At 41.8% G+C, this 26,326-nt stretch overlaps 3 protein-coding genes across 12 annotated transcripts in view; all 3 read right to left on the minus strand.

Moving 5' to 3' along the window:
• Positions 1-1,664: 1,664 nt before the first annotated feature.
• On the minus strand, positions 1,665-5,724 carry LOC124043829. 3 transcript variants are annotated; one of them, XR_006840390.1, is made up of 8 exons: positions 5,554-5,724; positions 4,757-4,930; positions 4,390-4,518; positions 4,110-4,262; positions 3,886-3,923; positions 3,489-3,780; positions 2,862-2,915; positions 1,665-2,743 (listed from the first exon to the last, which is right to left on the minus strand). XR_006840390.1 is itself a non-coding variant. In XM_046362857.1 (6 exons), exons 2-6 carry the CDS (start codon positions 5,025-5,027, stop codon positions 2,484-2,486), a joined length of 867 nt encoding a protein of 288 aa, XP_046218813.1. In that variant the 5' UTR covers positions 5,028-5,030; positions 5,554-5,721; the 3' UTR covers positions 1,665-2,483. The 3 variants fall into 3 exon arrangements, 1 of the variants encoding a protein (XP_046218813.1); XR_006840386.1 differs by having other exon boundaries at positions 4,757-5,030; positions 5,554-5,721; XM_046362857.1 differs by lacking the exons at positions 3,489-3,780; positions 3,886-3,923 and having other exon boundaries at positions 4,757-5,030; positions 5,554-5,721.
• Positions 5,725-8,741: 3,017 nt separating this feature from the next.
• Positions 8,742-20,931, minus strand: LOC124020420 (protein FAM171B-like). The gene is made up of 8 exons (XM_046335695.1): positions 20,593-20,931; positions 13,174-13,407; positions 12,894-12,986; positions 12,292-12,450; positions 11,959-12,129; positions 11,664-11,780; positions 11,233-11,356; positions 8,742-10,902 (listed from the first exon to the last, which is right to left on the minus strand). Exons 1-8 carry the CDS (start codon positions 20,798-20,800, stop codon positions 9,657-9,659), a joined length of 2,352 nt encoding a protein of 783 aa, XP_046191651.1. The 5' UTR covers positions 20,801-20,931; the 3' UTR covers positions 8,742-9,656.
• Positions 20,932-21,294: 363 nt separating this feature from the next.
• Positions 21,295-26,326, minus strand: part of LOC124043838 (diacylglycerol kinase eta-like) — an 86,775-nt gene continuing 81,743 nt past the window's right edge. For all 8 annotated transcript variants that reach the window (XM_046362895.1, XM_046362875.1, XM_046362941.1 and 5 more), the window contains one exon: positions 21,295-25,245. In XM_046362895.1, the coding sequence (XP_046218851.1) occupies positions 25,159-25,245 (87 nt within the window). In that variant the 3' untranslated portion in view covers positions 21,295-25,158. The remainder of the gene's footprint in view (positions 25,246-26,326) is intronic.

The raw sequence follows: 26,326 nt of genomic DNA on the forward strand, positions 1-26,326 counted from the left end.
TCCTGTACTCCCTGTTCACCCACGACTGCGTGGCCATGCACGCCTCCAACTCAATCATCAAGTTTTCAGACAACACTACAGTAGTGGGCTTGATTACCAACAACCTCTCACTCAACGTCAACAAAACAAAGGAGATGATCGTGGACTTCAGGAAACAGCAGAGGGAGCAACCCCCTATCCACATCGAAGGGACAGCGGTGGAGAAGGTGGAAAGTTTTAAGTTCCTTGGCGTACCCATCACAGACGAACTGAAATGGTCCACTCACACAGACAGTGTGGTGAATAAGGTGCAACAGCGCCTCTTCAATCTCAGGAGGCTGAAGAAATTTGGCTTGTCACCCAAAACCCTGACAAACTTTTACAGACGCACAATCGAGAGCATCCTGTTGGGCTATATCACAGCCTGGTACGGCAACTGACCCGCTCTCAACGGCAAGACTCTCCAGAGGTTGGTGCGGTCTGCACAACACATCCCTGGGGGCAAACTACCTGCCCTCCAGGACACCTACAGCACCCGATGTCACAGGAAGGCCAACAAGATCATCAAGGACATCAACCAACTGAGCCACTGCCTGTTCACACCGCTACCATCCAGAAGGCGAGGTCAGTACAGGTGCATCAAAGCTGGGACAGAGAGTCTGAAAAATAGCTTCTATCTCAAGGCCATCAGACTGCTGAACAGCCATCACTAATTCAGAGAGTCTGCTGCCTACATTGAGACCCAATCACTGGCCATTTCAATGAATGGATCACTAATCACTTTATACAATAAACTGTAAAATAATGCCACTTGAATGATGTTTACATATCTTACATTACTCATATCACATGTTTATACTGTATTTTATACCATCTATTGCACCTTTGCCATCGCTCATCCATATACTTACATGTACATATTCTCATTCACCCCTTCAGATTTGTGTGTATTAGGGAGGTCTTAGGGAATTGTTAGACTACTTGTTAGATATTATTGTTAGATATTACTGCACTGTCGGAACTAGAAGCATAAGCATTTCGCTACACTCATATTATTATCTGCTAACCATGTGTGCACTACTGTTCAAAAGATTGGGGTCACATAGAAATGTCCTTGTTTTTGAAAGAAAAGCATATTTTTTGTCCATTAAAATAACATCAAATTGATCAGACATAAACTGTAGACATTATTAATGTTGGAAATGACTATTGTAGCTGGAAACGGCAGATTTTTTATGGAATATCTACATAGGAGTACAGAGGCCCATTTTCAGCAACCATCTCTCCTGTGTTCCAATGGCACGTTGTGTTAGCTAATCCAAAATTATCATTTTTAAAGGCTAATTGATCATTGGAAAATAATTTTGCAAATATGCTTTTCTTTAAAAAAAAGGACATTTCTAAGTGACCCCAAACTTTTGAACGGTAGCGTATGTGACAAATAAAATTGCATTTGATTTGATTTGAATAGTGTGCTAAGTTACTAGTGTTTTCTGATGTTTTGTGTTCACATTTCATCACGGTTATAGAGGTGATTGTCCATTTCTAGTTGTTGCATTACAATGTATGCAAATATGGCTTACACATCAATGGTCAATGTTTAGATAACTACCTGCAAATGTATTGTCTATTGTGATGGGGTGTGTCAGTATGACAAAGTCAAACACAGACTGTAGAGGCCGATAGATGTTTATAGTCCTACAGATGTTTATTTCAGTCTAGTTTATTGGACCTCTCCTTCTTGGTGGTTGACAACGTAAGTAGTTCAACAACATTTCATTTAAAGGTAATGTGGTGGTAAATCTTCAAACTGCACCGTTACATTATATATTTGGAATGTAAAGAACCATCGTCAACATAATCAAAATATATTGTCTTGCATTATTTATAAAAATGTTTCCCTTAAAAGATTATATTGTCCCGGTTTTGTCAATAAAAAATAGCACCACCACCAATAATTACACATGGCAACAGCCTGGACTCAGGGGTAGACGTAACAGAGTAAATATATATCTGGGACAGCCAATTAGTATGATATGTTACCTTTCGTATGGAATGTATTAATTTGTGGATGTCCATCATCCATTTCCTATGATATGTTACAAATTACAATTTGTATGATATGTGATGAATTTCAATATGTAAAGTTAACAATATGATATGTTATGAATTCCAATTTGTTGTGGCTAATGTTAGCTAGGCCTGGGGTTAGTGTTAGGAGTTAAGATTAGGGTTAAGAGTTAGGGGAAGGGTTAGCTAACATGCTAAGTAGGTTCAAAGTAGTTGACAGGTTGCATCATACTCATCCACCCTAACCAACCACTCTACATTTGTTTAATGTAAACATACAGTACCAAATGTACTGTAGCATATTATACTATTCTGAGTGTCCCAGATGTAAGTTTACTAGTCTATGAGACCAGGCTGGTGGCTAAGATGAATAAGAAAGTGATATAAAAAAGGTAAAAAGTAGATAAATTATAATGAAGAACCAATTGACCTCTTCAAGCATTTTCAGCAATCAGGTCATCCATGACATCCTTCTGATGAGTTAAAAGGGCTTGAATCAGGGCGTTAGCAGCCCCGGTGCTGGTCACGCTATCCAGGAGCTTCCTCATCATTTCTTGCAGTGTCAACTGGGCATTCACGTTGGCAGCCATTTCATCATGACAACCTCCACTCTGCAGATCATCGACAATGGCCTTCACGTTTTTCACCTGGCTAACCAGAGCTGTGCGGTTTCTTTTCAAAAACCCCCGTTTGTCTTTCACAAGGAAGATAAATAAATATATTTAGGATAAATCGAATGACATTCTGATGGTAAGATACATGTATCGATAGCATTATCAGTGTTACAGCCCTTTCACAATATTTTTGTCTACCTGAAATTGAAGAGATCGATGGAGAATATGTCATGTTGTTGGGCCGTGATGGTCCTAAAAGAGAAAAGGTGATTGAGAAATAGTGCACTAACATGAAAACACGCTATGGGAACACACTAGCAGAGAGTCTAACACAGCTAAATTGGTCAGCTTTTTAAAAATTCAAACACTTTTGCACGAAGGCCCACGTGTTAGAAATGTCTACTCCGGTCCGCAGTGCAAAAAAGGTAGTCACCCCTGCCTCATGCTACAGGGATTGCCATTTTAATAGGACCTCTAAACCAGGCTTAGCCTTATGTTCCACATAGGAGTGAAGAAGACTAAGGTAGTAAGTCTAAATCAGGAGAAAACCAACGTATTATTATCTAGCCTGACTGGCCTCTTTCAGTGTATACAAACAGCAGTCTCTTCCTGGATCACTATTAGTACTCAGAAATCCAAACGTTAACAACATAACAATATTTCACGTCCCTGAAAATCATATTCTGAGGTTATGATCAGGTAAAGACATAGTACTAAGCTATTTATGGTATTCCTAAGTCTAGTCGTATTCTTCAAAACACAAGTTATTGATAAAATATTCAATTCTGTTAGTATGTTACTTAGTCAGTTAACATTCCAGATTACCTAGTCAGAATGTGGTGGTAATCCACTTCTTAAGTTCGGGATAGGTATCCTTCACCTCACTTTCTTTGAGAGTATCAAGAAACTGAGAGCATGTCTCTTCCTTTTTGAGAATCATCTTGTCAATCAGGTCAGTCACAGCAGCCTCTGGTACTGAGATGCTCTTCAGCTCTTGATACTCTCTATCGGTAACAATACGTTTGGAGTGAACATGTTGAAGAATGAAGCCAGAATCTGCTCGGAGCCAGTCGATGAGTTTCACCTTATTCTCAATGATCATTTTCATGGCAGGGCCCTAGAGAAGCAATTTTTACTGACATGTTGTTTGTTTCTCAAAGAAAACAATAATTACATTTTAATAATTAAGTTTTTCATCTCATGCAAAATTGGGATTGACTACCTGAGAAGAGGACACATCTTCTGTTTGCTTTGGTGGCACTGAAATATATTAAGTTGCCATTATTTGATTTCAAATATCAAATGCATGACTGAAAATAACTTTCATTAAAATATATGTGGACTGAGCTCATTTGTCAAGGTTATTTGTCAAGCTGATCCTGTTCTTTAACACACCTACCACTGAGACCTGTGAAGATAAAAACCTGCCTAAATGCAGTAGTTCACCTGGACACTGTGGGGCCTGGGGGGCTGGGACCTGCATCACAGACATATTGAGGTTGCCATCGATTGTACAGTTCGATATCTCTGATGCAAATATATGGCTGTGTTCTGTTGCAACCACTTCTGCGTGTGGGGGTGGTTGGCTGACGTTCATCCCTGAAAGAGACATTTTGTGTCCAAGTAAACATGCAATTGTGTTATGTTCTTCTTATGGTGCTAGCTGTTAGTAAGCAATACACCTTTCTCAGTATGACCATGTTGACTTATTCACAGTTGCACTCACCAGATCGATTCCTCGATCCTGCTTGAACGGTTACATGCATGTCTAAGTCTTTAATACCGCGGACATTGGTGACTTTCCTGGTATCAACAGTGCTGTTGCAATCCGCATACACCGTTGGGCTGGATGAAGCTTCAAAACACATCCGTTACTGCCATGTTAGATAAGGACCTTACAGCATGTAATAAAAACATTGTACCAGCAAACCCGACCATTAAATTGGTGCCTTAAATCTATGTATTTATTTACTGTATAGTAACACCTATTTAAAAGCTTTACTGTAAGAGTTGTATGTATTCTTATCATTACCATATGAAGTATATCTAAATGTTTTTTTTCATCACTACAAATGTTGATGTATACTACTTACCTTGTGTGCGCTTGCTGAAATGTTGTTGAAGGCCTGGATAATGTGTCTGCTCTTCCTTCAGAATCTTAAGGAAGTTCTGACATGTACTTTCTTCCATTTCAATGAATGTCTCCAAAAGAAGACTGATCTTCTCTGGATCCGTTTTTTGATTGCGAATAGCCTTATCCTGTTTAGCTGTTAGGAGATCGTCACACTTGTCAATGATAAACTCAGCATCCTTCGTCGATAACCACTTGCACAAGTCCTCCTTGTATGACTTCAGAAATTCCATGGCCTATTTGGAAATAATAAACACATCTCTGTTGGGTAAAACAGTCTTAATATTTGTATAGGTTGGTAGCAATCTATGTTTAACTGGACCAATATAATGTTTATTAAGGCATGATTATGGTTTACCCAAGGTGGTTATGGAATATTAAACAACCGCAGGTTTTGAGTGCATCATGATTTTATGTTATTAAGTAGAACAAACAATAATACGTATAGTATGATCTTGTAGCAAAGTAAAATACCATGTCACTCTTTCTGGTATCCTTTTAACCCTTACAATGTCACTCTATGATAAAGTAAGTACCTTCTAAGTTAATAAAATACTGAACATGATACTGAATACTTAAAAACGTCTTCAGGCAAGAAGCCATAACTGTTTGCCCGCAGGCCTACAAAACATCAGCAGTTATTTGTATTGGTGGACGTAACGTAAACTTGACAAACAACGGCTGGTTTTCCACACAAAGCTCAAGTAAAGCAGCTTCAGTACTTCTAAGAATAAACGGCAGAATAGGAAGATAGCTTACCAAATGATAAAGGTCTAACGGCACCGGTTCTGGTAGTAAATGTAAATCTGAAGACTGAAAAGACTTAACTTGAAAAAGTCCCGAAAAGCTCAAATGTGGCTGAGGCAAACTTTCTGCGTTATATAACCACGTTTACACAACTGGTGAACACATAAAGAGAAAGCGAAAGCGAAAGTACAGATTGCGCCGTAAAATTAACTTTGAGGAGTAATGTGTAGCTCAGTTGTTAGAGCATACCGCTTGCAACGCTAGGGTTGTGGTTTCGATTTCCACAGGTACCGATTGGACATTTTATTTCCTTTAAATGTATGCACTCACTACTGTAAATCGCTCTGGATAAGAGTGTCTGATAAATTACTTACATGTAAAATTAGTAGTATGCTATGTCAGGTGCTCTTGTACTTGACCTTTCCTTGACATCCCAGGGTAGGGCTGAAAGTGAAGTCCCTGTCTCACTGGGCAGGCAAAACATTTACTGGTTCTAAGATGTGGGTTGAGCGGGCAGTGATATGCAGGCAAAACATTTACTGGTTCTAAGATGTGGGTTGAGCGGGCAGTGATATGCAGGCAAAACATTTACTGGTTCTAAGATGTGGGTTGAGCGGGCAGTGATATGCAGGCAAAACATTTACTGGTTCTAAGATGTGGGTTGAGCGGGCAGTGTGATATGCAGGCAAAACATTTACTGGTTCTAAGATGTGGGTTGAGCGGGCAGTGATATGCAGGCAAAAATACACAAGACACTTGTAAGAGTGGAACAAGTTGAAATAAAATAGAAACAGGTTGGCTGAGAAATGGAACACTGACCTTACCTTTTCCTGTGCAATATCTAGAAACATTCAGGAAGTCATTTGACCCAGTTTTATAAGGATTATTGTATCTTTACTTGATTTCATATTGAAGCAAGATTGGTCATTGGGTGTTTGTGTCTGTGTCTGTGGAACCTCGTACCCTCACTAACATGCTCAGAATAATGTGCTAAGTTACTAGTGTTTTCTGATGTTTTGTGTTCACATTTTATCACGGTTATAGAGGTGATTGTCCATTTCTAGTTGTTGCATTACAATGTATGCAAATATGGCTTAAACGTCAACGGTCAATGTTTAGATAACTACCTGCAAATGTATTGTCTATTGTGATGGGGTGTATCCAGTATGACAAAGTCAAACACAGACTTGTCATTGCAAGTCCAACTCTTGGCCTGTAGAGGCCGATAGATGTTTATAGTCCTACAGATGTTTATTTCAGTCTAGTTTATTGGACCTCTCCTTCTTGGTGGTTGACAACGTAAGTAGTTCAACAACATTTCATTTAAAGGTAATGTGGTGGTAAATCTTCAAACTGCACCGTTACATTATATATTTGGAATGTAAAGAACCATCGTCAACATAATCAAAATATATTGTCTTGCATTTTTTAGAGAAATGTTTCCCTTAAAAGATTATATTGTCCCGATTTTGTCAATAAAAAATAGCACCACCACCAATAATTACACGTGGCAACAGCCTGGACTCAGGGGTAGACGTAACAGAGTAAATATATATCTGGGACAGCCAATTAGTATGATATGTTACCTTTCGTATGGAATGTATTAATTAATTTGTGGATGTCCATCATCCATTTCCTATGATATGTTACAAATTACAATTTGTATGACATGTGATGAATTTCAATATGTAATGTTAACAATTTGCAGAACGTATGATATGTTATGAATTCCAATTTGTTGTGGCTAATGTTAGCTAGGCCTGGGGTTAGTGTTAGGAGTTAAGATTAGGGTTAAGAGTTAGGGGAAGGGTTAGCTAACATGCTAAGTAGTTGACAGGTTGCATCATACTCATCCACCCTAACCAACCACTCTACATTCATTTAATGTAAACATACAGTACCAAATGTACTGTAGCATATTATACTATTCTGAGTGTCCCAGATGTAAGTTTACTAGTCTATGAGACCAGGCTGGTGGCTAAGATGAATAAGAAAGTGATATAAAAAAGGTAAAAAGTAGATAAATTATAATGAAGAACCAATTGACCTCTTCAAGCATTTTCAGCAATCAGGTCATCCATGACATCCTTCTGATGAGTTAAGAGGGCTTGAATCAGGGCGTTAGCAGCCCCGGTGCTGGTCACGCTATCCAGGAGCTTCCTCGTCATTTCTTGTGGTGTCAACTGGGCATTCACGTTGGCAGCCATTTCATCATGACAACCTCCACTCTGCAGATCATCGACAATGGCCTTCACGTTTTTCACCTGGCTAACCAGAGCTGTGCGGTTTCTTTTCAAAAACTCACGTTTGTCATTCACAAGGAGAAAAAATAAATAGATTTAGGATAAATCAAATTACATTCTTATGGTAAGATACATGTATCGATAGCATTTTCGGTGTTAAAGCCCTTTCACAATATTTTTGTCTACCTGAAATTGAAGAGATCGATGGAGAATATGTCATGTTGTTGGGCCGTGATGGTCCTAAAAGAGAAAAGGTGATACTGAGAAAGGTGAGAGAAAGATACTGAGAAAGGTGATACATTGAGAAATAGTGCACCAATGTCACTGACATGAAAACACATGATGGGGACACAGTTTCCTGGTATCAGCAGTGCTGTTGCAATCTGCATACACCGTTGGGCTGACTGAAGCTTCAAAACACATTCGTTTTTGCCATGTTAGCTAATGACCTTGCAGCATGTAATGAAAACATTGTACCAGCAAACCCGACCATTAAATTGGTGCCTTATGTCTATGTATTTATGTACTGTATAGTAACACATATTTAAAAGCTTTACTGTAAGAGTTGTATGTTTTCTCATCTTAACCATTTGAAGTATTTCTAAATGGTTTTTATCACTACAAATGTTGATGTATACTTTTATTTTATTTTAAAAAGCAATCAAAGATGAGTGACAATGAGAAAGCGATCAAAGTTTCCATAGAAGTGCCCTTAATACTGTATATTACCTAAATTAAAAACTAACATTAACATTGAACGGGTTGTGTTTTTGGTCATTGGCATTTTGTTATGTAGTCTGCCCTTCTGAAGACATATAGTATGTTTGACTTCTATAGTGTCTGTATCACAATAGTGGATAATATATTGCCAGTTATGTATTGCTTTGTTGAACTGAAATATCATACACATTTTTACAAGTGTCGGGTATGTGTAAATGGCTGTAAGGAAAATGCTTTTAAATTATAAATTATAAATTGTACAAAATCTAGGGACGACAAGAATAATAGACTTTAGTTGATAAAACCATGACTGTGGTGAAGTACCAGCAAGTACAAGCAGTTACATTTAAGTGGCAGAGGTGGAATGAGAGTCTAGAGTCCCGTGAACTAGATGAACAACAGCTGGTTTTCAACAGAGCGGGAGCAGCCATCTCACCCAACATACAGTTCAAAGGCTACAGGACAGGAAGATATCATTTACCACAGGACGGGATGTCTAACAGAGCAGAATCTGGCAGTGAACGTAAATCTAGAGACCTTACAACTTTTTGTACTGACAAGTTCAAATGTTGCTGAGGCAAATGTGTGCTTACTTCCTGGAATGTAACAGACTTCATGTAAGTATAGTCAATCACAGACAGGCAGATTCACAATGAAACTTAAGTGAAGACATGCATGGCGGGCTTGTAAAGGTGCAGCCTACACAAATGCATTCTATGTTATGAGTAAGAAATGGCACAGGTGAAGTGAAACTAAGATTCCTTTAAGTTTCACCGGGTTTGCATTCGACAGATGAATACAAGAGATTGTACAACACCACCTTTAGGCATTGTCATAACATGTATTGACAGTCAGTGCAATTTGATGTCTATGACTATTCCCCTACACAACTTCAGCTCATGCTCCTAGTTCAGCTTTGTGAGTGGCTTTTCCTCCATGTGATGCCAGGTTCTTGTCATTGTCCTTATCATGGTTTCCTGGGGGTGAGGTGGCCCAAGGTCACACTCAGTAGGCAAACGTTGTGGAGCGCTGCAGATAGAAATGTCATGAATTGAACTGACATGAATATTTATTGTTCATGTCAGAGGGACATGTTTATTCTACGTTGTATATTTATATCTGAGCATTCCACAACTGAATATAGCCCTGAACTCAGTGTCTCTCTGGGCAAGCACTCGGCCCCTCCCCTCTCTCCTGTAAGACGTTGGTACTAGTTCCGCTAGCACCATGGTTGGTCCCCTGGGTGGCGTCATCATTTGGGGTCTGGCCCCCCATGGCGCCTTTCCCGCTGCACTCCTTGTTCAATTCCTCACCAGAGATGAGAAGGGGGGGCTTAATATGGAGCGTGGCTCTCTTGACAAAGGTGCCACTACGATCCAGCATCGTCTGCCTATTCCCAACAGTTGGCTGGTTGTTGGGCTCGCTCATATCCACTCCAGAGTCAAGACTGGTGTCACGGCTGTCCCCTGCCACCCTGCGTTTTCTCTTGGAGTCCGTGACGGAGGAAGAGTTGCGGCAGATCTCTGCGGCTGGTTTACCCTCCAGGGATACAAACCATGCCCGCGGGGCGAGAGGAGAGGGCCTGGCCCTGATGAGCTCTGAGGGGGTCTGCTCTAAATTCTGGTCTGCTTCCTGGAGCTCACTGGAAAAGGGACGCCCACCCCCAGGGCGGTGGCCACCTCTTCCTCTGGCCTCATTCAGCGTGCTGGGGACTGAGACGGACTCTGGGAGGCTGCTGTAGTAGCGGCTCCAGGACTCTGGCTTGAAGGTGGAGATGTCCCCGTGAAGCCCTCCCTGTCCCTGTGAAGTCCCCTCCCTGCCGTGCCCCTGGGAGCGCTCCAGAGTGGCCAGAGGGGCCTTGGGTAAAGTCTGTGTGAGGTTGTCCATGCCCACAGTTTGTCCTTGCCCAAGGTCGTACATTCCACCTGTTCGGGGCAGGGTGGCAGACCTGCATCCCGGAGAGGGCTGCTCTGGTGAGCTCCAAAGCCCCGGAGCATGGCGGATAGCCACAGGTTGGTTGTGGAAGTGGAGCAGTCTGTCCTGGAGGAACAAGCTCTCATTGAGAGAGAGAGGTAGATTTATCCCCTCAGAAATGCCCCGTGTCCACATAATGTCACTGCAGTTGACAAGAAGGGCCTGCTGCAAAGGCCTGGAGGACTCTGGACCAATAAGATCTGTACCCTCAATGTAAAAGTTGAAGTCGTCATTGTACTTGGAAGTGGCTGAATCATCCAATTTGCCATCGCCCCTCCTCGTTAATAATTGGTGGGATACGTCTTCAGAGTGGGTGGAGTCTTGAGAGGACACTTCGCAGAGTTGGTTGTCATGTGTCGTGGTGGTTTGGTCCATCTCCAACGACGCCATTTTGGTGGCGTGGATCCTCTTTGTCTTAGGTTCCCTAGAAGAACATTTGTGGATCGAAACAGAAACCTCTCTTAGGAAATGCAACATGTTTCTAATCAGACCACCATTGAAAGGTGGATCAGCTTCAAATGGTCACTATCACTATGGTATATACAATCAGTTGATATCAGATCATAACATTAGTTGACATCGTTAAAAGATGACTATACTATACTATATTGACAAAAGTTCAAATGTGAAACAAAAAATCAATTAACAGTTTGATGACACTGGAGATTTGTCAATTCACTTGGTTAATCTGGCCCATTAATGTCTAAACAATAACAGATTAGTGAGGTAACAACAAAATGAATCCATCTCTTACCTACGACAACAGAGCATCACTGCTAAAACTCCAACAAGGAGGACAAGAGTTCCTCCTAGCACAGCCACGATCAAGGAGCTATGGTAGGAGATGAAGTCCATAGGGGTGGCATGTCCCATGTAACCTATATTAACATTAGCACATAAGAGTCTGGTTAAAAGTTTGGAAAGCATTATGAGAGCACAAAAAATAACTCATATACTGTGGAACAATAGACAATCTGCTTACTGGAAATGACCACCAGCTATAAATAATGTATAGTTCAATATATCTAGCAATGGTTGAATTGCATTCTGGGCCTAAAATTAATACAATTATGAAGTAATACAATAAACAGAGGTGCGTTTTAAGGTTTGAAGTTTTAAGGAGTTCTGAAGGGTCTCAAATATTTTGTTGATTTGGGAAACTGCTACCTATCATACAGTACATACCCTTGATCGAAGGCATGGGTGCTGCTATCCAGTAGCCTAGATGAGGGGCCATGAAGGTCCAAAACAACTTCCCCTCCTCCATCTTCATAATTCCCAGTCCTCTGTTCATCCAGGCACCTGAATAATATCGATGACATGAATGTTGAAGTGTTGAGTGTTGAAGACATGAATGAACTACTGATCTAGGGTCAGCCATCCTTCCCCAAATCCTAACCTTAACCATTAAAGGGTAACATGTAAAACTGACCTTAGATCATTGTCTAGGGGAACTTCCCCTAACTACCTCTACACCCACCAGTAGTATGGTCAAAGGACCAGGCTGGCACAGCATGAGAGGCCTGCAGTCCAGAGCTGTCCCCCAGGGGTAGAGTGATCTGCACTGGCCCGGTCACCTGGATCTCTCTGCCATTGGACAAGAGTTGAGCACTGACAGCTGCTATGGGGCTCAACTCAATGCTGCTGTATCCTGAAACAGAAAACATTTACTTTAAGACCTTTAAAATACAAAAGATCGACGAAAAAGGTCTTATCATTACAGTATTGCTAATTTGTAGGCCGTTGTCTCTTGCTCTGTATCTCCCTCCGAATGTGGTTTGGAAAAGCTGCACAAACACACAAACACACATACCTGACTGGTTGATGAGAAGGCCAGCGGTGTAGGCGTAGCAGTCTTTCCCAACGGGAGGCTGAGGCGTTGTTAGGTAAGCTCTGAAAGAGGAGAGGCTTCTTCTGTCTGTCAGGTTCAGGAGACTCTTAGGGAACTGGACCCTGGGCTGAGACAAGGCATCTACAGATGAAAAGACATATGGTAATTAAGAAGATAAATGACAAAAACAAGGCCATGTTTAGCTTATGTTCAAGAACTAGGACCTATGAATAAGAGTAGCTACCCGTACGTACACTCGTAGAAAAAAGGGTTCTTCGACTGTCCCCATAGGAGAACCCTTTTTTGATTCCAGGTATAGCTCTATTGGGTTCCATGTAGAACCCTCTGTAAAAGGAATGGAACTCAAAAGGGTTCTACATGGAACTCAAACGGATTCTACATGGAACTCAAAAGGATTCTACATGGAACCAAAAGGGTTCTTGAAAGGGTTCTCCTATGTGGACAGACGAAGAACCCTTTTAGGTTCTAGATAGCACCTTTTTTTCCTAGGAGTGTAAATAATGCATCATAGAATGGATGATAACAGGAAAGTAAATCAGACAACAAAGACGCAACATACATACCAGATGTTTTGCCAGTTATCAGAACTGAATCGTCAAACCACCAGATGTTGCCTTGGTTTATGGACAACAGGGACATGGTCACAGCTGAAAATACTGCAGTAAACCAGAAGGGAAAAGGCACGGTGAAACTTTCCAGAGGCACTTGCTTGATTTGATCCCCACACCGTCACTACGTAGTTGTTACATTGAGAAACTAGGTGGCGATCTCACATTAGAATTCAACAGCTACTGCAATGACAAGCCGCCACGACGAGTACACACATACACCACACACACTTACTTGGCATCCTGGTGGTTTTCCAGGGCAGCAGGGTGAGCAGGTAACTATCCATGCTAGCCACGATGGTGAGGGGTAACCCCAGTTGGTAGGGCACATAAAGAAAAACTCTACCATCCTCAGTGGTGAGAGCAGAGTTGGTCCTGGTGTAGTTCACATACACCTCCACTGTGGCTAGGCTCAGGACGTGGCGGGTTGACATGTCATTGACCTGGACCTTCAGAGGGAATTCAGAGCCTGGAGAAAGCAAAGGATAAATTCAGTTCAATGATCAAATGTTTTTCCTTTTTATAATTCAATACTGTAATGTAGATTGATCCAAGATGGCGTAGCAGTCGGACGTGTGTTTTGTCTTGTCCCGTCCTGTCTGGTGTAAATATAGTTTTCCTCGTTTTTTTCTGTATATATTTCGTACATTTTTTTAATCTCACTTTCCAACAATAGGCTGAATATACTCTCCTGCAACCCGCATCACCCAATGTGGTATGGATCTGCTTTTTCTATACTTTAGAACCGGAACCCCCATCAGAAGCTAGCCAGCTAACTAGCTACTAGCTAGTACTCAGTTAGCCACTGCTAGCGGTCTTCAAAGCTAACTAGGACACCAGCGCGACATCAACCCAGAGCATATCAGACTGCTTTTTCTCTACCACATCTCCGGATTCCTACCGCAAGCTCTGAACCTTTACACCGGATCATCGCAACTAGCTAGCTGCAATCCGTGTGGCTACTCCTGGCTAACGTCTCTGCCCCAAAGCAAGCACCAGTTAGCCTTGAGCTAGCCTCGAGCTAAGCCCATCTCCCGACTAGCCGAAGAGGTCCAACATTACCTCTTTTGCCAATTGGCCTGGACCCTTACTGCCGACACGGAGCCCCGCCGATCCATCACGACTGGTCCGCCGACATAATCGTCCGAGGTGGTTTCAACAGGCATTTCCGTTGCGACATCGCCAAAGATCCATCTGCTGGCCAAGGCCCGCGAGCTTTCTGAAACGCTGTGTCTCCAGCTCACCTAGCGTACTGGAGCACCTGTAGCATACTCCTGGGCTACAATTACCCGGGCCCACGACCGGTCTGTCGATGTCACCGCATGAATAGGAATAAACAGACTCACCCCATCGCGACGTCCCCCAAAGGTTAACTCTCTAGCCCTCGCTATCTCCCTGCTTGCTAATTCGGCCTGCTAACGGCTAGCTTGTCTAGCCCGGGCCTACGAACTGTTAGCTTGATAGCACAGGCCTGCTAACCGTCTGAATCACCGCGTCCCAAACACTCTCTGAACCCATTAACTTTCTATCTCTTTTTGATTGTTATTTTGTTTATACCTTCCGGAAACCTGCCTCACCCACTGTGATACGGAATCGCTATTACTTTTAATTTTAATTTTATTTTTATGACTCACTCAAGAACCTCCAGACGCTAACCAGCTAACTAGCTACAAGCTATTTAGTCATTGTTAGTTTCTTTTTAAACCTGGATAACACTCGCCAGTCCAGCTTCCCTGCCCATCCACCGCTTCCCCCTGGACACTGATCTCTTGGCTACATAGCTGACGCACACTGGACTGTCCATTAATCACGGTACTCCATTCTGCTTGTTTGTTTTATCTGTCGGCCCAGTTGCCTAGTCAACGCCATTTTACCTGCTGTTTGTTGTGCTAGCTGATTAGCCTCGCCTACTGTTTTTAGCTAGCTTTCCCAATTCAACACCTGTGATTACTGTATGCCTCGCTGTATGTCTCTCTCAAATGTCAATATGCCTTGTATACTGTTGTTCAGGTTAGTTATCATTGTTTTAGTTCACAATGGAGCCCCTAGATCCACTCTGCATACCCCTGTTACCTCCTTTGTCCCACCTCCCACACATGCGGTGACCTCACCCATTACAACCAGCATGTCCAGAGATACAACCTCTCTCATCATCACCCAGTGCCTGGGCTTACCTCCGCTGTACCCGCACCCCACCATACCCCTGTCTGCGCATTATGCCCTGAATATATTCTACCATGCCCAGAAACCTGCTCCTCTTATCCTCTGCCCCGAACGCTCTAGGCAACCAGTTTTGATAGCCTTTAGCCGCACCCTCATACTACTCCTTCTCTGTTCCGCGGGTGATGTGGAGGTAAACCCAGGCCCTGCATGTCCCCAGGTACCCTCATTTGTTGACTTCTGTGATTGAAAAAGCCTTGGTTTTATGCATGTCAACATCAGAAGCCTCCTCCCTAAGTTTGTTTTACTCACTGCTTTAGCACACTCTGCTAACCCTGATGTCCTTGCCGTGTCTGAATCCTGGCTCAGGAAGGCCACCAAAAATTCAGAGATTTCCATACCCAACTATAACATCTTCCGTCAAGATAGAACTGCCAAAGGGGGCGGAGTCGCAGTCTACTGCAGAGATAGCCTGCAAAGTAATGTCATACTTTCCAGGTCCATACCCAAACAGTTTGAACTACTCATTTTGAAAATTACTCTCTCCAGAAATAAGTCTCTCACTGTTGCCGCCTGCTATACCGACCACCCTCAGCTCCCAGCTGTGCCCTGGACACCATTTGTGAATTGATCGCCTCCCATCTAGCTTCAGAGTTTGTTCTGTTAGGTGACCTAAACTGGGATATGCTTAACACCCCGGCAGTCCTACAATCTAAGCTAGATGCCCTCAATCTCACTCAAATCATCAAGGAACCCACCAGGTACAACCCCAACTCTGTAAACAAGGGCACCCTCATAGACGTCATCCTGACCAACTGGCCCTACAAATACACCTCCGCTGTCTTCAACCAGGATCTCAGCGACCACTGCCTCATTGCCTGTCTCCGCCACGGAGCCGCAGTCAAACGACCACCCCTCATCACTGTCAAACGCTCCCTAAAACACTTCTCTGAGCAGGCCTTTCTAATCGACCTGGCCTGGGTATCCTGGAAGGACATTGACCTCATCCCGTCAGTTGAGGATGCCTGGTCATTCTTTAAAAGTAACTTCCTCACCATTTTAGATAAGCATGCTCCGTTCAAAAAATGCAGAACCAAGAACAGATACAGCCCTTGGTTCACTCCAGACCTGACTGCCCTCGACCAGCACAAAAACATCCTGTGGCGGACTACAATAGCATCGAATAGCCCCCGTGATATGCAACTGTTCAGGGAAGTCAGGAACCAATACACGCAGTCAGTCAGGAAAGCTAAGGCCAGCTTCTTCAGGCAGAAGTTTGCATCCTGTAGCTCCAACTCCAAAAAGTTCTGGGACACTGTGAAGTCCATGGAGAACAAGAGCACCTCCTCCCAGCTGCCCACTGCACTGAGGCTAGGTAACACGGTTCAATAAGCACTTCTCAACGGCTGGCCATGCCTTCCGCCTGGCTACTCCAACCTCGGCCAACAGCTCTGCCCCCCCCCCCCCCCAGCTCCTCGCCCATGCCTCTCCAGGTTCTCCTTTACCCAAATCCAGATAGCAGATGTTCTGAAAGAGCTGCAAAACCTGGATCCGTACAAATCAGCTGGGCTTGACAATCTGGACCCTCTATTTCTGAAACTATCTGCCGCCATTGTCGCAAACCCTATTACCAGCCTGTTCATCCTCTCTTTCATATCGTCTGAGATCCCCAAGGATTGGAAAGCTGCCGCAGTCATCCCCCTCTTCAAAGGGGGAGACACCCTGGACCCAAACTGTTATAGACCTATATCCATCCTGCCCTGCCTATCTAAGGTCTTCGAAAGCCAAGTCAACAAACAGGTCACTGACCATCTCGAATCCCACCGTACCTTCTCCGCTGTGCAATCTAGTTTCCGAGCCGGTCACGGGTGCACCTCAGCTACACTCAAGGTACTAAACGATATCATAACCGCCATCGATAAAAGACAGTACTGTGCAGCCGTCTTCATCGACCTCGCCAAGGCTTTCGACTCTGTCAATCACCATATTCTTATCGGCAGACTCAATAGCCTCGGTTTTTCGGATGACTGCCTTGCCTGGTTCACCAATTACTTTGCAGACAGAGTTCAGTGTGTCAAATCGGAGGGCATGCTGTCCGGTCCTCTGGCAGTCTCTATGGGGGTGCCACAGGGTTCAATTCTCGGGCCGACTCTTTTCTCTGTATATATCAATGATGTTGCTCTTGCTGCAGGCGATTCCCTGATCCACCTCTACGCAGACGACACCATTCTATATACTTTTGGCCCGTCATTGGACACTGTGCTATCTAAACGAGCTTCAATGCCATACAGCACTCCTTCTGTGGCCTCCAACTGCTCTTAAACACGAGTAAAACCAAATGCATGCTTTTCAACCGATCGCTGCCTGCACCCGCATGCCCGACTAGCATCACCACCCTGGATGGTTCCGACCTTGAATATGTGGACATCTATAAGTACCTCGGTGTCTGGCTAGACTGCAAACTCTCCTTCCAGACTCACATCAAACATCTCCAATCGAAAATCAAATCAAGAGTCGGCTTTCTATTCCGCAACAAAGCCTCCTTCACTCACGCCGCCAAGCTTACCCTAGTAAAACTGACTATCCTACCGATCCTCGACTTCGGCGATGTCATCTACAAAATGGCTTCCAACACTCTACTCAGCAAACTGGATGCAGTCTATCACAGTGCCATCCGTTTTGTCACTAAAGCACCTTATACCACCCACCACTGCGACTTGTATGCTCTAGTCGGCTGGCTCTCACTACATATTCGTCGCCAGACCCACTGGCTCCAGGTCATCTACAAGTCCATGCTAGGTAAAGCTCCGCCTTATCTCAGTTCACTGGTCACGATGGCAACACCCATCCGTAGCATGCGCTCCAGTAGGTGTATCTCACTGATCATCCCTAAAGCCAACACCTCATTTGGCCGCCTTACGTTCCAGTACTCTGCTGCCTGTGACTGGAACAAACTGCAAAAATCGCTGAAGTTGGAGACTTTTAACTCCCTCACCAACTTCAAACATCAGCTATCTGAGCAGCTAACTCGCTGCAGCTGTCCATAGTCTATTGGTAAATAGCCCACCCATTTCCACCTGTTTTTATACTGTTTTTTATTTATTTACTTTTCTGCTCTTTTGCACACCAATATCTCTACCTGTACATGACCATCTGATCATTTATCACTCCAGAGTTAATCTGCAAAATTGTATTATTCGCCTACCTCCTCATGCCTTTTGCACACATTGTATATAGACTGCCAATTTTTTTCTACTGTGTTATTGACTTGTTAATTGTTTACTCCATGTGTAACTGTGTTGTCTGTTCACACTGCTATGCTTTATTTTGGCCAGGTCGCAGTTGCAAATGAGAACTTGTTCTCAACTAGCCTACCTGGTTAAATAAAGGTGAAAAAAAAAAAAAAAAAAAACACTGATTGGAAATATTTTTTAATCAATGATATAGTCCTGATTAAAGCATAAAAGGCCTTAATAAGAACACTATAAACAAAAACATTTGAGGATTTCCCTGTGGATGTCTATTCAATTGTACCACGGGACCTATGTGATGCAGAAACTCAATTTGGCCGATTATTGAGAATTATATAAAGACGTTTGAAAGATAACATTGTGCTACATCAGCAAACAGGCTAATAAAGATATTGTCCGGCTATCAAATCCTTTCTTTGGGCTGATTCTATAGAGGTGGACAGGTGACAATTCATCTCTGGGTAGGCTTATATTACATCCCTTTCAACAGTCCTGCAGTTTTCAGATCGGTAGAGATGAAGGAGAGATGTGAAGGGGATGAAGCCTGCCCTACAGCCACTTCACACTCATGTTCAACCAAGCAGTCTTAGTGGACCAACAGGACAGAAGGGCCTGTTTAATCTGCAGTGGAGGTGAATAATGCCAGATTACTATAATCTACTTGTTTGAGGAATTGGGGCCCACTTCTAAGAGATTTACGGTTTGGACAGAATGGGGGTTTACGGGCTATGAGGTCATAATTCCAATAGAGATTGCTAGATATGTGATTCCACCTGCTATCAACTCAAATTAGATGGAGATTGAGAAGCCAGCTATAGTTGGTAACGCCAATCATATGACATGATATGTAGAATATATTTTGAGACTTGGAAACAGAACATCAAATGGTTTCAGTGGGAATTAGGCTACATCATGCAGGAAAGTGTGTGTGTTTGTTTGTGTGTGTGTGTACACCAATAGGAGGAGCAGATGGGCCTGTGGAGACTGATCCTCTATGGCTCCGGTTCAGACACTGCTGTGTTGGGATTAAGCCATTCCCTCTACAATTGCACAACATCACCGGGACAATCCAAGTCAAATTGCTGTCCTATAGACACCATACTGAAATGTATAGGAAAGTGGAATGGTGCTGAGATTTAGGTCATTTCGGTGCTTACAGTTAGCCTTGTCCCAGATCTGTTTGTGCCATTTTACCAGCCCCTATGGTCATTGGCAAGGCAATAGCAAACAGATCTGGGACCAGGCTAGTTTATGGTAAGACCTTGTAGGGTGTGTCTTGTTGTCCAGCAGAGAGGACAATAAAACAGTGCGACCCTGTTAGGAGACACACCAGGAGGAATTCAACAAATAATTCAAATGATCCATGTCCTTGTCTTAGCCTCTTCAATGTGGGACAAAATATCAAATTCCTGATCCCATTAGTCTGGTCCTAGACCTCTTTGTGCTGTAAGACAGCACAAAGAGATCTGGGACAAGGCTACTGAACATCTGGTACATGATAAAAGGTTCCTTTTGTTCTTTCGTTGTGAATAAATGTTCCTCATTGGACGCAATGAGCGAGAAGTGCACGTGAATAAGCATTATGCTAATGAACTCCTACACAATGAATAAATCATAAAGACTCTGAACAGAAATATGAATGCAAGCCTGTCATTCCTTCGGCATTGGAAACAAGTAGGCAGCCTGCTGTTTAGATGCTATGAGGACCTTGGATCATGCTGTAATGGTGGTCCAGACTCCAAACCAATATCATGACTAGCAAAATGAAAATGAACACGTTTGGCTTTGGAAATGAGCTGTTCGTTCTAGTTCAATCACACTCTGAATGACATGATCTGCTAAATATTATTCACTCTCCTTGCTGACTAACAAACAGCAGATGGATAGACATGCATTGCACAGCATGTCTTACATTGTGGTATATTTGGCTTACAGCACTCCTAATGGGGATTCTACCGCAATTTAAACTGACTCTCTCATTCAAAGGTTCTCTGGAGGGATAATGAAAAATATAACCAACCTGTGCTGCCTCACCTGTAGGCCTACCATGCAAGTATGGCATACTATGCACATTTAATATTTCTAAAGATGTAAAAAAAATGATCATGAAATTTACGAGATTAAAATGTTCGTTGGCTATCTATGCACTTTACACAATATTATTTTAACACCACACACTTTGAAGATCTTTATTCATAACCAGGAGCCACATTCCATCTATTAACTGATTGGCTAACACATACCTGACGAGTAGACTGATGCTGTCTGGTCCTGATGCTGAATTTGTTGAACCACTTGATGGTCTGCTGCGCCCTTAACAATAAAGTTTACAATATCGCCGTCATCGCGCTGTGCCATCTGGCCCGCGGCAGACAAACTGCTTGCGGTCAATCTCATCCCGTCCCTGTAGAATAGCGCGAATAACAACAGGTAAACTCCTAATACTGACATGACTACTTGCAGTTACAAAGCGAGACATAACGGTAAACACTAGGCATGAGTCCCACATTATCCTCCGCATGGTAGGCCATTGTAGTTCTCTAAGCGATACAATTAGTTCAACATGAACATCCTCGTTCAGAATCTACTGTCACTACCAGTACCAGCACGCAAGACAGGTCTGTAGTCTTTGACAAACTCCACCCCTTTTGTCCTACTAAATGTAGCCTAATGCTTTTCGTTTTTTGAATGTCTGTTTTTTGATTATGTGTATAGGCCTAAATATATACACAATTGTATGTAGGCCTACTTTACAGGAACAGATTATAAATAGCCCAGTACCAGGTCATTAGTAAACAAGTACATTAACTGCCAATATGAGTGGTCCTCTCTACATTGGTTTTGTAAAACATGTGATGAAACAACAACAAACAATATGAACAAACACCATATGTAATGATGGTAACGATGGTAACAGTCTATGGCTAGGCAGGAAACACATTGTGTACACTTTCACTTTTATTGAAGAAGGAAGATATGAACCGGTAGCCTTGTTTTTAAGGCGCCTAAGAAAATGTACAACAAAGTTGAACCATTTATTTAATCAGAATACAAAAATACACATCTCAGTGACTTCCATATTGTAATAAATAGTTAACCATGCATTCTAACCATAAAAAGGCACAGCAAACAGTCACTTATTAGTCATAAAAATGACCAACTACTTTACCAAAATCATCCAGATAGCAACACAGGTCACAACTGTAACATTATATTCCAAAGATGAAAACACAGTTACACATCATCATATTGTTTAACCTTAGGCAATAAATATGCAAATATTGTATATCTATGTATATGTATTCTTAAAACTGTGCCATTGTAAACATAATGTAAACAAATGAAACTCACTTCTCTTCCACCATATTATAGACCATCATCCTAAAATATCCTCACATAGGGTTTGGTTGGTTTATGAAAACCAGGCAGTTTGCAGCATTATATATACACAACACTGGAAAACATGGAGTAGGTTGAAGTTGCCCTTGGATGCTGATCTAAGGTCAGTTTTGCGTTTTCCCCTTCTAATGGTTATGGTAAGGATTGGGGGAGGTAAGCTGGTCTTAGATCTGTGCGTACGGGAAACCTCTCCCCAGGTTGGAGAACTCAAGCGCTCTCTGTCTCTAAGCCTGGAGTGGGGTCTAACACAGTCATGCAAAACCAGGCAGAGACCCTTCAGACAGACACACATAGCCTGTGAACTAAAGCTTTGAGTTTGACCTGCAGTGAGAAAACGCACATTTGAGCTGAAAACACAGACATAAACTACCTAGATTGCACTTGAATTCAGACTACTGAAAATGTGGTTTGAATATGAATACAGAACTATGTATTGGAATGTTAAACCACTCTGAGAACAAGAGCTAGGCCTACTTAAAATGAATCCATATTCAATATGGCTGTGATACCAGCCCATCACAAAGCCACTTAAAGACAACAAGACATGACTGTGGCACAAACAAAGAACTGATCGTCATCTGACTGTCACACAATGACTGACATACACTTTTAATGATCAAGAATTGTGGGTTGGGTACTTAGGATTTCATAAAAGATTGAAAGTTCAGAATATGTTTAATTCATATCTTTGGTTAGGAACCTAGCTAGCTTGGGGCTATGCACTTGAATTATTATTATTATTATTTTTTACAACAATCATACTTGCAATAAAGCACATTTATTTTGTCTAGACTATTTTTTTTGCTAAGGTAGGACTAGAAAAAAAAGTTTGCGTTTCAGGACATTTAAAGGCCTCATGATTTGGTTTCATGTTATTAAAAAAATACTTGACTGTGAGGATAGTCTATATGCTTCTTGATAATGTCAATTCTCTTAAAGAAGTCACCGCAAGAGAGGTTGGTGGGAAACTAGGAATTTCAAGTTGTGATATGTGGCACCCTCTAAGAATATTGTAGGGAATGCTTTATTTTACAGTCCTACATTCACACTGCCCAATTATGGAGTATTAGATACAAGCTACTTTCTGGCGCCGACTTCAAATAAATTAACACAATTGGTAACCAACTGGTACCAAAAAGATTCATTTCTTTCTCAATGAATCCCAAAGAAGCCTAAATGTAATTACCATGTGATCATGAAATGATCATTTCCTATTTCCATTTGATAGTAGATATTGGGGTACAGGAGGACTGTACAATAAAGCGAGCCAAGATCCTGACATGAACAGTTTTGTTCCAGGTAAAAAAAATGATCATAATAATAATCATTGGACCCAATTGATAAACATACAGTTGTTGCTAAGTATTTAGCTGATGTAAATGAATATACAAGGGATGGTGTAGAAACACATAGAACAACAGTCAGGTCTGCCCGTTCAACAGTCTATGATTCCCTGCTTTGAGAATCATCCTGGAAGCACAGAGGAACGAGACTAAAAACCAGTTGAGATGTTGGAAGAATTTTTGAATCGAAATTAACTAGTTAAAAAAACGCTCTTTCATTTAAAAGCCCGTGCGTGTATACAAAACCCTTTCGGTTTTCCCCACAGCGAAACAACTCGTCAGAGAAACTGTATGAAAACCACTACAGTATTGCACCTCCATTCAAATACAACAGCATTAAAACACATACAGGAGAGATTAGTCTACTTAACAAAAACAATCATCTACAATTGGTGTTTATGGCGCAAATGAATAAACAATTTCATCAAAACGTGTTAGCTGTTGCCACTTCATGTCATGTCAGCAATCTATAAAATGCATTGGACTAGAATAGCTACTAACAGTGTATGCATACACTGGTTTAGATTGCATATATACAATGCATACTTAGCATCACATACAAATATACCCTGTAATGCAACCAATCTAACAAAATAAGTGTCCTATTAACATTACATATCACACTGAGCAATTTAGAAAGGCTGCACATTTGCAAGACTCCTTTGCTCCTCAGCTGCTCTACTTAAATCAATGTATAACTCCTATCCCCACTACCATAGTGTTACTCTGTGAAATGTTGAAATGCTAAAGATTGAAGTGAAATGTATCTACTGATATGATGATGTATCTTTGCAAACACCCAAAATGGAAAAGTGCCTATTAAGTATTCCATAAAAATATGAAATTGTTGGCTTTTACAACCAGCAAATTCACTCCCTCTATACGTAACTGATATTTATCTCAAACACATTATAACAATATTTTCACTACTTTCAAAGTTAACATTTAAGCTCGGAAGTGTCTCGGACATTCACTTTGGTACTGATTTTCACATCAACAGAAAACGTGTCAAATGACAAAACATAACTCCTAATATGTAATCTGATAACTTGTCTTAAATTCGGATGTTTTCTTACCAATAAAGCACATGTACAATAAAATGACTAAAATATGGCACACGACATGGGTCTTTGACACAGAATCATCATGCAAAAACAAATAAATAGAAGTCACCAACACTTTTTTTTCTATTCAAACCAAAATGATGCTTTCAGTAGTAACAAATGGCATAATAACACTAAAGTCATATAAAACAAAACAAAAAACGTGTTCAAGTGTTATCTTTTTACACCAAAAAATATCGAAACACTATTCATGCAATTCCAAATAGATATCCAAAGTCAAGCTGGCATAGCATGCAACATATGTCTCACTGTTTTCAGAGACCTCGCTCCACTCTCTTTAGGTTGTGATGTTGCATCTCTCCTTCTCCCAGGGCACATCTGTAATCACACCCTATTCCCTACATAGTGCACCACTCAAAAGTAGAGCTCCACATAGGGAATAGGGTGCCATTTGGGACGTGGGCCATCTCCTCTGGTGTAAACAGTGAAAGCAGGATATTGTGACTGTCGTGTTGCATCTGTAGCCATCTACTGTTAAGCAAAGGGCCAGTAAAGCCAATCACAAAGCCATACGGTATTGAACTGGACACACTCACACCCCGCTGGTAGGACACACTCATGGAAGTCACCTTGTTGCTACTTGGATTGGGCCTTCTCTACGATGCCAGGCGACCAATCAAACTTTTCTAATGATGATAAGTTGCATACCTGATTGTGCCATGAATGGTAATATGATTTTAGAAAAATGGCTTTTTGTGAAGATCCATGACTTCCTTCTTTGCACTGTCAACAGCTTTCAAGTTCCATCTTCCATTTTGGCACCAATCACAGCCTCACTAAAACATTTCTGTTCTAATGCTTCTCTGAAACAGCCTTCCCAAATGCATCCAAAGGCTCAAATCCATCCATTCATCCCAAGATACCAGGCATTCAGCTCTTCCTGCGGAGCTCCAAAATTCTTCCTCTGTGGTGGAGGGGCACTTCCTCTCCAACTACTTCTGGGTTAGAGGTCAATCATGGCGGTCTTAGCCAGGTCCTTAGTTCCCTGAAGAATTCTCTTCATATGACCCACTTTCGATATCCCCAGGTCCTGTGGAGAGACGATGATATCTTAAGAACATTGATTCTACTATTTAAAAACTAAATATTTATAGAACTCAGTGTATATCACTATATAGGACCTCTTAAAGCTAGAATCCAGAGTTCAAACAAAAACAAGGCAGTTGGTAAAAAGCTACGGGATGGGTCTGGAGAAACGTAACCACTCTCAAATTCATAGACAGGGCTATGGATGCATAGACTGACCATCCATTATATAAAAATGATAGTTTTAACCATGTTTTGAGGCTATACAATGTTTGTTTATATTTAGTTGTTTACAAACATAGGAGTAAAACAATCTTATATGTTGGGTTCTGATGGGGTATGACAGTTAAATTAAGTCCACAATGGATTTATGAGTTATATACTTCAGGAATCAACAAGTATATAGGATTAATATATAAGTCCAAAAAATGGATTTAGCAACTAAGGAATCTAGCTTTAAAGGCAGCCAGTAATTCGCGTTTCACTTGATGTGTGCTGAATATGTCTCATAGTGCCAGATGTTACAAAGCAACAGGTCATGTACTGTAACAAAATAGATCTTCTGGTCAATGACAAAACAGACAGTGTGAACAGATGTGTAGTGCTGTACCTACCTTTCAATAACCATTGCAAATATTCAAACGTGGAGCTACTGAACAGCATGTAGCTGCCACTGTTTGTATTTATGATCCTTTGGCCATTTTCTGTGTGATAGTTTGATAATACCAATTAAAGCCAAATGTCATGCTTTCGGCACTCAAAATGTCTTATAATAGGGATTATAAACTGGGTGGTTCGAGCCCTGAATGCTGATTGGCTGAATAACACGGGTATGACAAAACATTAATTTTTTACTGTTCTAATTACATTAGTAACCAGTTTATAATAGCAACAAGACACCTCGGGGGTTTGTGGTATATGGACAATATACCACGGCTAAGGGCTGTGTCCAGGCACTCTGCGTTGTGTCGTGCTTAAGAACAGCCCTTAGCCGTGGTATATTGGCCATATACATCACACCCCTTCAGGCCGTTTTGCTTAATTATAATATGTTTAATACTTACATGCTGCAAAGCATTATAACC

This window comes from Oncorhynchus gorbuscha, linkage group LG01, assembly GCF_021184085.1.
Source record: "Oncorhynchus gorbuscha isolate QuinsamMale2020 ecotype Even-year linkage group LG01, OgorEven_v1.0, whole genome shotgun sequence".
Classification (NCBI taxonomy): Eukaryota; Metazoa; Chordata; class Actinopteri; order Salmoniformes; family Salmonidae; genus Oncorhynchus; species Oncorhynchus gorbuscha.

What these genes read in the sequence shown, in the direction of transcription:
- LOC124043829 (XM_046362857.1), bottom strand. Translation starts at nt 5,027, where the DNA reads ATGGAATTTCTGAAGTCATACAAGGAGGACTTGTGCAAGTGGTTATCG. An exon ending in TTTCAGCAAGCGCACACAAG is followed by an intron (nt 4,519 to 4,756) that starts GTAAGTAGTATA and finishes TGTGTTTTGAAG; the next exon opens with CTTCATCCAGCCCAACGGTG. An exon ending in ATCGATCTCTTCAATTTCAG is followed by an intron (nt 2,744 to 2,861) that starts GTAGACAAAAAT and finishes TCCTTGTGAAAG; the next exon opens with ACAAACGGGGGTTTTTGAAA.
- LOC124020420 (XM_046335695.1), bottom strand. Translation starts at nt 20,800, where the DNA reads ATGTCAGTATTAGGAGTTTACCTGTTGTTATTCGCGCTATTCTACAGG. An exon ending in GAAAACCACCAGGATGCCAA is followed by an intron (nt 12,987 to 13,173) that starts GTAAGTGTGTGT and finishes GGTTTACTGCAG; the next exon opens with TATTTTCAGCTGTGACCATG. An exon ending in CCTTCTCATCAACCAGTCAG is followed by an intron (nt 12,130 to 12,291) that starts GTATGTGTGTTT and finishes TTTCTGTTTCAG; the next exon opens with GATACAGCAGCATTGAGTTG.